Genomic DNA, 13,508 nt, shown 5'->3' on the forward strand with positions numbered 1-13,508 from the left:
GGCAGCAATTCACCATTTTCTTTCAGTTCCTAAAAATAAAAAATAACAATGTATATATTATTATATATATCTACATATATAAAGAATGAACGCATCTAAACAATCACAACTTGTATTGATATTCAAGAACCAAAAATACCTGTGGATTTAAATTCCAGTTTTCCAACACTCTCAAACTAAGTATTATACCATAAAAACTACACATTCAGATTACAAAGGTTAAAAAGGTATTCTAAAACCAACAAATTGTTCAGCTTTAGCAAAAGCAACTGGAATGAAGCAATGAAGTACCCATTTAAAGCACAGCAATGTATCAGGGAGAAAAAAATTAAGTGATGCGCAAGGTTGAAGACAGAGACAGCGCGGTGTTGTAAGTCCCCATGCATATATACCCGCTGTGCTCCTGCTCTTAATGCCTCAGACAGTAAAGAGGTAGACTACTTTACTCTCCCTGGGGATATGTCCGTATCTCAGAAAAAGTTACAGTACCAAGAAAATTAGAAGGCCATAACCCATTTAAAAAAAAAAGTGTCATAATGTGGAAACAGAAAGACCTACCATAAGGTTTATTCAAACCGTATGACAGGCTCTACACTTTTTTTTCTTTTTTAAGGTTTTTGTCATAGGGTATGTGTGCTCACTGGAGAAACAGACAGACAGTGAGAAGGAAAGAGAGAAATCATCCACCACGGGGATGACCACACTGCAAACCCTTGTCCTCCATTCTCTTCTCAAGATTTTGGGCAGACACACACACGCCTGGTCCGGGACTTGAACTGCAATTGGCCATGTGGAAGTCCAGCACTGTGCCACCTGCTGGCTCCTACAATTTTTGTGCCTGTTTTTCAGATTTAAAACTTGGGAGTATAGGCATTGAGTTTGAACTGTGAGAATTAATAATAAATAATATTTTGTGGGATCAGCAGTTGACGTAATGGCTATGTCGCTGGACTCCCATGTAGTCAACTGTGGTTCGAGTCCCGGACCTGGTGGCTTAAACTCATGCCGGCACGTGTGGGTACATGCCCAAGACCCTGAGAGGAGAAGGGACTGTGGTGTGGCCGCCCCCCCCCCCCCCGGGGGGGGGGGGTGAGTGATTTCTTGCTTTCTGCCTCTCTCTGTCTTTCTGGTGAGAGCACACACCTATAGCAAAAACCTCTCAAAAAAAAAAAAAAGAGTAAGATTTTCTGTGACCAGCAAGTGGTGTAGTGATTAAGGTTCTAGACTCCCATGTGGTCAACTACGGTTCAAGTCCCAGTCCTGGCAACTTGAAACTCATGCTGGGAACATATTCATGCATCCCCAAAATCCTGAGAGGAGAATGGAGGGGAAGGGACTGCAACATAGCCATCCTCCCGGGTTGGGGGACGGGCAGTCCTTACTTTCCGTCTCTCCAGTGAGTTTATGCGCCCTAGAGAAAAAAGTCTCTTAGAAAAAAAAAGAAAAGAAAAAGAATAAGACTTTTTTCATTTAAAACAAACATTTAATTTGATGTAACATTTCCAGTTACTAACCACTAAGCAGTGTAAACATCAATCAGTAAAACTACTATAATCCACTCAGTCTCTTTTCTTGGATTAAATCTATAAACAGGCATGATTCTGTCATAAAAAAATGCAGACAATCTCTAATCATATCTTGAGGCCATCTTCTAACCATTTAACAAGCAGACATCCTTTTGCACCAGTGGACCTAGCAGTTTTCTGAGCACACTTTCAGAAGGCAGTAGACCAAGCAGCTCAGTGGAAAGAACCAGGCCATCCTCAGGTAGAATCTGTACTCAACAGCTTACCAGCTGTGATATGGGAGACAATTCGCCTAATTTCTCCATATCAGTGTTTCCCCACTAACTGACCAAGAATAAGAATTCTCTCTGAGGCAGGTGAGGAGTACATGAAGTAACTTACATAAAGCACCAGAGCAATGTTGACTGCCACATTCCAAGTGCTTCAAATAAGCAATTCTCATATTACTACTGTTAAAGGAAGCCAACAATTTGAACAGCAACCTGATCTAAATATTCGAAATTTCTCTCAACAAACTGTTTTAAGTCCAAACATTCTGCAATAGCAATAGTAACTATTCATTCTTTAGAGGTGAGATTAGCTCTCTGAGTACATATTAGTAGCTACTTTTCCAGGACACTAGATTGAATGAGTCATTGAGTTACTGAGTAATTCACTCATTTATTCAGTCACTCATTCAACAAAAAAGTACTCAATGCACCAAGAGAGGCCAGCCAGAATTAGCCCATCTGGAACATGTCCTAATTGAACTAAAAATAAAGAACTGTACTTCTTTAAGAAGTACATTTAAAACCAATAGGGCAATTTAAGAGCTTAATTTAAGGGCTATTTCCATATATATTTTCAGAGAAAAATGTTACCAATATTTCAAATTTCCAAATGTGTGTGTTCTTCGCAAGTGAACACAGAAAGCCATATAACACCCTAGTTATACACCTGAAAAGAAGTTACTCACTTCACGTAGCTTTAGAATTAAATGAGACTTATTGACTGTATCTTCCCAAGAGTTAACAATGGCTAAGGTATAGGCTATAAGACATTAAGATAAAAACAGGCTCAAGAGTATTTAGGGTTGGAAGACAGTCTTACAAAAACAAGATACAGATCTGTTTTCCTTGCTTTAGAGCTATTCAAAATCTAGTGTTAAACATTTTTTTCCTCTAGGTATTTACAAAAATAAGATACATATACACACAAAAAATAACAAATACAGATCTGTTTTCCTTGCTTTAGAGCTATTCAAAATCTAGTGTTAAACATTTTTTTCCTCTAGGTATGAGAGACAGTTTACTAGGACAAGTGTTTCACTAGCTTACTTAAGAGTGTGGTCTTAAACCTGAACCTAAGCAGGAAACAAAACCTGCAAAGATGCAACCACATAATAAAAACCACCAAAGGAGCCCAAGCTCTGGTTTTATAAAACAGTCTGATCCAAAATACTGATCTCACGTCAGTGTAAGCCAGAGTTCCTTCACTTTACAAAAGTATGCTTTAAACACTTTCATTTTACAATGTAACTAGAAGTGGTACTATTTACTACTTGCTTTCCCTTTAAAAAGTAAAAGATCTAACCTCAGAGAAAAATTCTAACCAACTAGGCAAGAGGAAGGCCTGAAGGGAGGCTCATGGCCCTGGGTCCTGAAGCAGCCTTTGCCAGTCCACCTTTTATGACAGCTGAATTCATGTTTGTAGAGTGATACACAGCATTCCTAAAATCTACTATATCCACCCCACATTTGGGGGTATAAAAGCTACAGGATTTATTGTCTTCGCCTAACCAACATAACTACAAAGCACACAGATGGCTAGTAAATGGGGCTGCCTTAAATTGTAGACATTAAATATAAGAAAAGTCATATTTATTTAAAACTCAGTAAGAATTTAGTTAAAGCAAAACAAAATGTAAATTAAAGACTTTTATCTACTAGCCACTTACTGAGCTCCTAAAATACACAGAGCACCAAAGTCTTCAAAGACATATAAAAATGTGTTTTTTTTCTAAACATGCTTATGATTGAAGAGGTAACAGATTTTTTTAACATCTAAAAAATCAAAGAAAAACCTGCATTTTTAAAAAATTGCCAGAAGGCATGTGCATTTGCCAGAAAGAGACAAGAGAGACAGAGACAGAGAAAGCAATAGGGAGAAAACACACTTCGGTGGAATGGGGTCACACCACAACCCCTTCTCCATCCTGCCAGATTTGGGGCACGCACATACACACTCCTGGCACATTTTTCAAGGTGCTTGGGGCTGGGATTAGAACTACCTTCACCCACATGGGATATGGCTCCCTTAACCACTAGACTATGGGGTCAACCCTGCAACTATTCTTTTAAGAGACTGAGGTCAGTGTGGTAGGGCCCGGTAGGCACTGGGCCTCAAGCCTCAGGCCTCCTCCTCCATGATCTTGGGCTTTTCGTTTTCTTGCCACACACCTGAGTACATGTGAACAAGGCAAAAGAAAATGACATGAATAAATAACAAAATTTAAAATAATATAAAAATAAAAGGACACAAGAATTTTAGAAGGACAAATGTTTCTGGTTAGAAGAATCTGTAAATGACTCACAAACGAGCTGGATCTTAAAGGATATTAAAATCAGATTTAAATATAGAACAGGCCAGTAAACCCAAGGCCCTGGCCAAAGGAAGAAAAATGTAGAAGAAAACTTCTGAGGCATCTAGCACAGTGTGAGTAAAAATAAAATTTTAACAGTTTGACCATAGCCTAAGCTTCTCCGAATGCCAAAATTATGAGTGTGCCATTTGGCTAGATCTTAGTTGAAAGCTGCAGGAGGTTCTGGAAAGGACCTGGAATGTTAGAAAAGATCACTCCAAGGGGAAGGCGATTTACCTGACTAGCTCAGGCAGGAAGGCTGACACAGCAGGGACAGTGAGAATGACAAGATATTATGCACACTGAAAAGGTAGTACTGGTTTACAAGTGAGTTACTATGAGGCTGGAAAAGAGAGGAGTTAAGGACAACCCCTAAGATTCCATTTGATATGAAATTATCACTTTAAACATGCCAAAATTTCTAGTTCATTAGGAAAGCAAATGAACTCATCTTACCTTAACAATGTCCAATCCTCCAACAAGCTCCCCTTTCACATAGAGCTGAGGGTATGTTGGCCAATTTGAGTAAGCTTTCAATCCTTGTCGAACCTAAAGACACAACAAAAACTCTGAAACTTTACTATCAGACTCTTATGATTAAAGCTAAGAAAAAGGACAAAACATAACCTAAAGAACTTACTTCTTCATCCTCCAATATATCAAATGTTTCATATTCAACACTACAAAAGGAAAAAAAAATTTAACAGAAAATAGTTTCAAGCAAAAATTGGTGTTTTTAAAAGAGAAAAGTAAAAACGATTTCACTGATAACAAAACTTACTATAAACCAACAGAAATGGTTTTGTTTCTTAAATCTGTCTGGTACTACACAGAATAAGTCACACCAACATACAAATTTATCTAGCTTTCTCTCTGGACATTATGGGTTTAGATAAGCAGTAGGTAAACTTTTTATTAAAGAGTGAGACAGTAAATATTTTAAGTTTTGCAGGCCAGGCAGTCCTGAGGAAACTCCTCAGCTCTGAAGCATAGCCCAGAAGCAGCCACAAAGCATAAAGAAGGGGCATAGCTGAGTCCAATACAACTATATTTACCAAAATTGGCAGCCAGTTAATCCCACATTCAACCATTCACACCAGCCTATCAATAACTGAGCACTCTCACCCAGGTCTAGTCCCTACCACATCTCAGCTACTGCTCCTTAACCAACTGGAAGTCACTTACAGAGCCAGGTAAAGCAGCAGTGCTCACGGATGAATGCTGGAGGGGCTCAGCAGCCAAGCTGACAACCACACTGCTAACCTTAGGGACATATGCTTTCCACACTCAAGCTTACTTCAGAATACATGCTGCTTTTAATATACACAAGACCAGTGAACGTTTTGAGGCTGTATGCTGTATAACAAGCACCGAACACTACATGTAAAATAAATCAAAAAAATACTGCGTGGAAATCCAACTATATCTACTCAGAAGGACTTCACTGTAAGGTGGTCGGGAAATTAACATGCATGTTTGATTAAATCCTTGCAAGGTGACTATGGATATATGTGCAATTCTCAACCTGGCCAAAGAAAATGTCACATCTCAAAAACTAGACTTTCCACAAAACTAAACCCAACTTCACACAGAAACCCTGTTTACTAAGTAAACAGATTCCCCACAGTATAGGGACCAGTCAAAAAAATGAGATGATAGGATAAATCAGGAGCAAGTACCAAAAAAAGAAAAGTTTGAAAAAGATTAAAAAGAGAAAAAGACTCACACAATGTAAAGTCTTCATTCAAGCTGAACTAAAAGAGGTGCTATCTCCAAACCCTGTGATAAAAATAATGACTTACAGGCTATCTACAAAGGATCTAGGAAGTACTGGATCCAAGCACACACACAGGTATGTAGAGTGCGTAACAGTCTACACATCTCTTAAAAGTTATTTGCAAAGGGTATCTCTTGTACCTCACCACATACTTGGTTCTCAGCCTTCTCAATACATGTGCATGTATTCTGGTTATTAAAAGAATGGAGGAGAAATAATAAAAAGCAGCTTTCTCCACATATGTATGACTCCCAGCAAGATCATGGTCTCCTCAGATTATAAGTTGTTCAGAGGTCCCTGATGGCCTCGTTCATCACAGAGCTGATCAAGCCTGGCTCATTATCTGCTCTGGGATAACTGATGCTTCCAATCCAACTGGGATTAGACAGATACGGGACAGAAAGCCAAGTTACAGAGATGTGCCAGTGAAGACATGAGCTGTGTCAGGCCCAGTGCTATCTGGTTCAGAAGGCATCTAAGCCCTGAGGGGACTATTCCTGCTATAGAGAAATGAAGTGAGGATGTCTCACTGTGAAGCTACAGCAAGATGACGTAAAGAATGACCGAAAACAAACCAGCCTCCACTCTAGGGCCTACAGAAGAGTGAAGGGAGCAAGTTTGAAGCCATAATTATAATAAATGGACTGTATTCTCCTTTATAAAACCTCACAATAATTTGAATAAATCAACCATTTGTCTTGGTATGTCCCTAAAGATGTATTCAACCTGTGTTGTTCAACTACCTTCAGTGCTACCCAAGAATGTCAAAATATTTAGATTATTTTTCCTGTAACTTCATAGGGCTGGCCAAACTATTTATAGCTAGAATACATATTAAGTCTGTAAAAGAAGCAATCATGAAATAAGGATGAGAAATAAGTAATGACATTTGACAAACCCAACAGAATAAGTAGTAATATCTCCAAATAAATGGTTTTGTTTTTAACCACAAAAATCAATCGCAGTGCTGACTTGACAGCTCCATCCCCAAGCAGATGAAGAACAGAAGCTCTGCCTCTCAGATCCAGAAAATGGACTTAACATGGGCCTTATCATTTCTCATATTATTCAGAAACTACAATCTTTTTTTAAAGAAATATTTTAAATAGCCTAAATACATTCTTTCTGTAAAAATCTTTACTCAGAGTGAGAACTCTGTAACTAACTTTCCTTTGGGAAAAGAGACAAATCATTATTTCAAAGGTTACCAAGAACCTTCTTTCTGTTTTAATAGGTTGATGCTGGCCAGAAAATTTTGGTCTAAGTTAAAGCATTCATAAAACATTATAGCAAAGACAAATAGATAAAAATATATAGATAAAGACTTTACAACTAAAAGGCATCAGTGGCAGAACTGAAAAGTTGGTATTTTTTTACATACATCCTTTGAAAACAAGATTTACATACCCAGTACTATTCAGTATTTCCAGAATTTGTTTGCTGAATCCACATTTTGCTTCCTAAATTAGAAAATTTTTTTAAAAATTACAAAGATTATGTTTTTTATACGACCCAACCGAGATGGTTACATCTAATGCTTTGTCACCCAGCACAGCACTTGTCCAATGTAGCCTGTAGCCCAGGCTTTGTCACCTAATACAATCAATACACAGTATTAGCTTCTACCTAATGCTTTGTCAACTAGTACTGCACTCACCCAGTGCAGCCTGCAGCTAATGCTTTGTCACCCAGTACAGCTCTTGTCCAATGTAGCTGTCACTACGTTTACTAAGCTCCTAGTGCTGCTTCACAGCCCCTCTCCTTCAAGTACCAACCCATCTAAACATCATCCCAGACACTTAATCCAGACTTACTTTGCTTTGTAACCACTTGATATGATATGTGTTCTAGTAGGTTACAATCTTTGTGGTCAAACATTTAAGTCAAACCTAGATTTTTCTACAAAGAAAATCTTTATTCTTCATTCAAACAAAATGATCTTAACTCATTTAACCTTTTTCTAGTGATTAATAATCACTTTTCTATTCCCAACTGGACTCTCTCATTTTTAAAATTGATCTTTACATTACAGAGTACTAAACTTTTTTGAGGTTATAGAAATCTTCCTATTTTTTATTCCACAGAATACTTTATGAGCCACCCCAACCCCAAAATTAGGGAGAAAAAAATCTACTCTAAATCACCACGAAGAAAAAAAAAGTTACCCCATCATTACTGGGAGTTACTAACTTCCTCTATTTTGTTTTAATAAATACAGTGAATTCATTAAGGAGTCTGGGTCCTAACCTCGTGATCCCAACATGCTAAAATTTATGTTAACATTTTTTTGTTATTACTTTCATTATAGTAGCTAGTTTCATTATATTAGTTATATTAACAACCACGAGTTATGACAACCTGATTCTCAAAACAACTCTATTATGTCCATTTACAAAAGGGGAAAACTGAAGCTCTATGTACTTAAGTAACTTGCCCAATGCATATTGGCTAATAAATGGGGCAGTTTCTTTATTCCACCAACCTCACCTTTTTTAGATTTTCAGTTTTCTTATTTCCAAGCAGGCCAAATTCTGTACAGTTTTGCCTACCTCAACAATTAGTGAGAATTAAGTAAATTAAGAGAGGTTCCATTCCTAGGTAAATTGCAACATATTATATAAATGTATATCGGTCATATTTAGAAATCACTACTCTAATCCCAATCTGTTTTATTGAAACAACCAGTAGAAATGATCTATCACGTTTGATATTTAAAATGATGCAAAACCAGCATGTACTTTCATCAAAAAAGCTGCAAGAACCTGTCTATCACAAACAAGAGTTATGACTGTTTTACTCATTCATCAAACACATACAAGGCACACACAATGTAGCCAGAGTTTCTCTCTCCATCATATATACTTCTAAAGGATGATCAAAGGGTACAAACCCAAGTATTACAAGGTTCCCCTCATTCAAGAAGTACAGTGACCCAGCTACACATTAAGGAAGTCCACAAACTCAAACAAAGAATAGCAGAACAGCACCAGTAAAGTGCTAACAGTGAAGTAAGAGAACCAGTAAAGTGTTAACTATATTGACCATGTTAGCTGACAAAGTTTGGCAGCAGTAAGAAATGCACCCCACTGAGATGTTGATGATAAAGTCAAGCAAAATGTAGATTACTTTGTTTGATCTCCATAAGCACCAATTAAGGCCTGGATAACTTCCTGATACCACTACAGCTTCATTAGCTAAAGCTAAGAAAAAAAGATTTAACTGTCCCCTTGTTGCAGATGTTAACATCAAAAGAAATTACAAATAAAACCATTTTTGAGTTCTTTACCTGTTTGTTTCCTTTCATAAAGAGCATCACAGAAGCTTTATTTGTCAGCACTTTGAGCCTAAAGAGAGAAAATTGATATAAAATGGCTCAGCTCAATTATTAAACACCACTTTTGCTCCGCTTCGTGAGTAACGTGCATATTGAAGGGATAGCAGGATGTTAGTTCGCAGCTTTGAGTGGTATTAAACAAGCAAATACATTGACATTTTCCTTTATTTCATTCTCTCCCTAAGCCACTGTAAAATACAATATGGCTTTTAAGGCAACGAATGTTCCTTCAAGTTGCAATTTAAGCCCATCAACTCACAGTAGTAAAAAAAAATAACAACCAATTCCATAAGGAATTGTTCAATAAGGGCCTCCTGATTTAGCCCACCAAGAGCTTCAGAATGAGATGTTGTGCCCCATCTTCCAGCACGATGCCATACACCACGCCGTGCTCCTTGTGAGCATTCACAAGGTCAGACCTGGAAGGTGAAGGACTCAATAGGAGAGCAGCAACTGATGCCAGCTGCTAACACCAAATACTCTCATCTCAACTTCACATTTAGTATTTCCTACAATCTTTCAAATATCATAATCTAACTTGCTTTCAGAAGCTTTAATTATCTGTTACAAATCTCAGGAAAAGTCAATGTTAAGCCAACGGGTCATTGAGAACCTAAGTCTACCACATTCTCCTTTCTCCACTGGTGCTATGGAGGATTCATGGCTCAAAATCTCTTAATAGAAAAAAGTTGTCACAAATAAAATGCACAAAAACTATGTCACTTACACATCTAATACAGTATGATTTACTCATTCTCAGGTGACAGATACAATAACATAATGCTACCTACATCACTCACCTAGTGATCTAGCTACCTAAACCCAGGGAGCCACAGACCCTCTGTCCTGCCAAAATAAATGTCACAATTCATGAACTCCAACTCCTGCTCTTTGTTCACCCTGGGAGCCTTTTCATTCAGAATATACTGAATTTTACTTTATATAATTCTAGCCAGTTATCTTTTAGTATCTGAAAGCATAAGAGAATCAGAAGTAGCACATTAGGAAAATTGAGAAGGTCTGATGGGAGAAAAGGCCATAAACAACACCCAGAGTATATTCAACAAAAAAGAAGGAACCACAAATAAAACACTAAAAAGCACAGCTCTCTGGAGGGCACACAGGCTCTGTGAGCCAAGGGAATCACCAAACTGCAGCACAGAACCAGAAGTGAGGACACCAGGAGTCAACAAAAGGACTAAGCATCGCTTTCAAATTAAAAAGGCAGGAAATGGGTGACAGCGATACTCTGTAAGGCAGTCCCACATAGAAGATAGGATATTCTGTAATGCAGTCCCCAGTTCAGGTCCAGAGACCTCCCTGAGTGCACAAGACACATGCAAAACCATGATGTGGGACAGGCTGGGGGCAGATCACAATATTACAACCAGACTGTGTTTTTCTCTGTCTTTTTCTGTCTCTCACTTATGGAAAAAAAAAACTACCTTTTTTTTTTTTTTCTCAGATTTTTGCTAAAGGGCACGTGTGCTTGCTGGAGAGAAATAAGAGACAATGAGAGGAAAAGTGAGAAATCACCCCACAGAGGGGATGGCCACCCTGAAATCCCTCCTCCTCCATTATCCTCCCAGGATTCTGGGCACACTGTACATGCACTTGGCATGGTTTTCTTTTTTTATTCCTGGAGAGATTTTTGCTATAGGGCGGATACACTCACTGGAGACACACAGAGAGACAGAAAGCAAGAAATCACTTCCCAGGGCGATGGCCACACCACAATTCCTTCTCCTCCATTCTCCTCTCGGGATTTTGGGGCACACACGCACACACACACGCACCCAGCATGAGTTTTAAGCTGCTGGGTCCAACACTCAAACCACAGTCAACTATATAGGCGTCCAGAGACGCAACCATTATGCCATCTGCTGGACCCACTTGGCATGGTTTTCAAGCTATCAGGTCCAGGATCCAAACCATGGTCAGCCATGTGAGAGTCCAGCGCTTCAACCACCACACCACGTGCTGGTCCCAAAATGAACTTTTTTAGAAGGCAGGAAAAGGAACAAACTATGTGAAGAAATGTGCTAAGGTCATCTTGACATAATATATAGAATACTATTTACAAGGGTTACTTTATTAAGGATGAATAATACTAGTTTATTACTAGTCACTTTAAATAATAAAAATTCTAGGATTTTTTTAATGTTAGAATGGTTGGGACCAGCAGGTGGCATAGTGGTTATGGTGCTGAACTCCCACATGACCAACCAAGGTGATGGAGAGGGATTTCTCGTTTTCCCTCTCACTGTCTCTGTCTTCTCTGGGGAGGACAATGCACCCTGTGGCAAAAACCTTAAAATAAATGCATTGGAAAAAAATTTTTAATTAAATAGCAAGAAATTTCTAAGAGGAAAGTTTATCTTAGAAACTCAAATCCTGACTACAAATGGCTGATATGCTCAGGTATTTCAAAATATATTCATTTTTAAGCCTCTATATTACCACCTAATTGTTAAAATAAAAGTCCCTTAAAAAAAAAAAAAGAATTATTAAAAAGGAACCAGCAGTTGGCATAATAGCTATGTCACTGGACTCCCATGTAGTTACCGTGGTTTGAGTCCTGGACCTGGTGGCTTAAACTCAGGCCAGGCACATGTGCATGTGTGCCCAAACCCAAGAGAATGGAGAAGAGACTGTGTGGTGTGGCCATCCCCCCTGGAGGTGACTTCTTGCTTTCTCTCTGTCTGTCTTTCTGGTGAGCGCAAGTGTCCTATAGCAAAAAAAAACCTCTCCAAAAAAAAAAATCCCCTTAAGTCTCCCTATATGTTAAAGTTCACAATTTCTACAAGATAACTTCTCTAAATGTTGACTGAAACTCTTCATAAAACATACATAGATTTTTACAGCTCCAAAATCATCTTGAATTTTCAGTTACCATGGTTTAAAAAGGCACTGAGAAATACCCAGAGCCTATTTAAAAGTGCACTCTGTGTGTGGCATTGGCTTTTCACACTAGACACTTACATTCCACCTCCTAATATGGGACAGTAACCACAAGAGTCATAGAAACTGTGTACAAGAAAACAAAAACACAGAGCCAGCAGGTGGACCAGCAGTTAAGGGGCTGGACTCTCACATAGTAAACCACATTCAAGTACCAGACCTGGTGGCTTGAAATTCAGTATGGGCACGTAACCTTCCCCCCAAGGGGATGATTTCTCACTTTGTCTGTTTCTCTGGCAAGCACATGGACCCTACAGCAAAAATCTCTCAAAATAATAAATATATAAAAGTATGTGCCCAGTTAATGACATGAGTAGTAACCAAGACAATCGAATCCTGGCTCTCAAATGCAGAAAGAGAAACAAAACTTGGTCATTCTACTGCAACAATGACATTTCTATCAAAGCAAAGAAAATCCTCTACATCATCACTAAACTGGTGCTAAGATGTCTACAGTCCAAATTAGATCTTCCTTAATTTGTAAGAGAAATTTGATTACAAGTAATAATAACGACTCTCAGCATACAAACGCCAAATCTTTTATTTCTATTATGTATAGAAAAAACAATGTAAAAATGGAGAATCAGAAAATACTTTGAAGGTACTGACCCCACAGTCTAATGGTTAAGGGAGCAAGATCTCTCAGAGTTGTCCATGGGTCAAATTACAGCCCCTGTGGTTCGAAGAACACACTGGGCCCATGTGTATACATGCCCCAAGTCCTGACAGGATGGAGAAATGGAGAAGGGATTATTGTATGACTACACCCCACCTGGAAGGATGCTTTCTCCCTTTCTCTCTTTCTTTCTCTCTCTTTCTTTCTCTGGTGACCTTAACGCATTCTCTGGTAATTAAAAACATTTTTCATTTAATAATAAATAGCAGACTATCTGAGACTTTTAAAACACTTACCTTTCCTCTAACTTGGGAGCTTTGGGGCAAATTGTATCTAGTTCTTCAGATGCTTCTAGCTCCTGAAATAGGCACATATGTCAATTTTAGAAAAGACTTATTACAACATAAATCCCATTAATCAGATCATAATACAGAAAACTGATCAATCACCTATCTGAAATACCACGTATTTAATCCAGATTCATATTAATAAATACAGCGATTCCTAAGAAATTAGTTTTTTAGATGTATACGACACACAATAAAAGTATGTTGTAACTGAAATTTCATTACAAGGCACAGACTGACTTCTCCATTCTAACCTTAATAATATCAAGTCCTCCTATGAGCTCTCCAGAAACATAGAGCTGAGGATAGGTAGGCCAATTGGAATAG

At 38.3% G+C, this 13,508-nt stretch overlaps 1 protein-coding gene across 1 annotated transcript; it reads right to left on the bottom strand.

Annotated features, from left to right (window-relative positions):
* Positions 1 to 6: 6 nt before the first annotated feature.
* On the bottom strand, positions 7 to 13,508 carry LOC102474995 (glutaredoxin-3; the record flags this gene model as incomplete). Its single annotated transcript, XM_006171523.2, is given in 7 exon segments — positions 7 to 29; positions 4,603 to 4,695; positions 4,787 to 4,826; positions 7,331 to 7,383; positions 9,210 to 9,267; positions 13,131 to 13,192; positions 13,436 to 13,508. Coding segments are annotated over 7 exon segments (402 nt in total), but the record flags the coding sequence as incomplete, so codon positions are not given.

The sequence above is a fragment of the Tupaia chinensis genome, unplaced genomic scaffold (genome assembly GCF_000334495.1).
Source record: "Tupaia chinensis unplaced genomic scaffold, TupChi_1.0 Scaffold149778_1, whole genome shotgun sequence".
Lineage (NCBI taxonomy): Eukaryota > Metazoa > Chordata > Mammalia > Scandentia > Tupaiidae > Tupaia > Tupaia belangeri.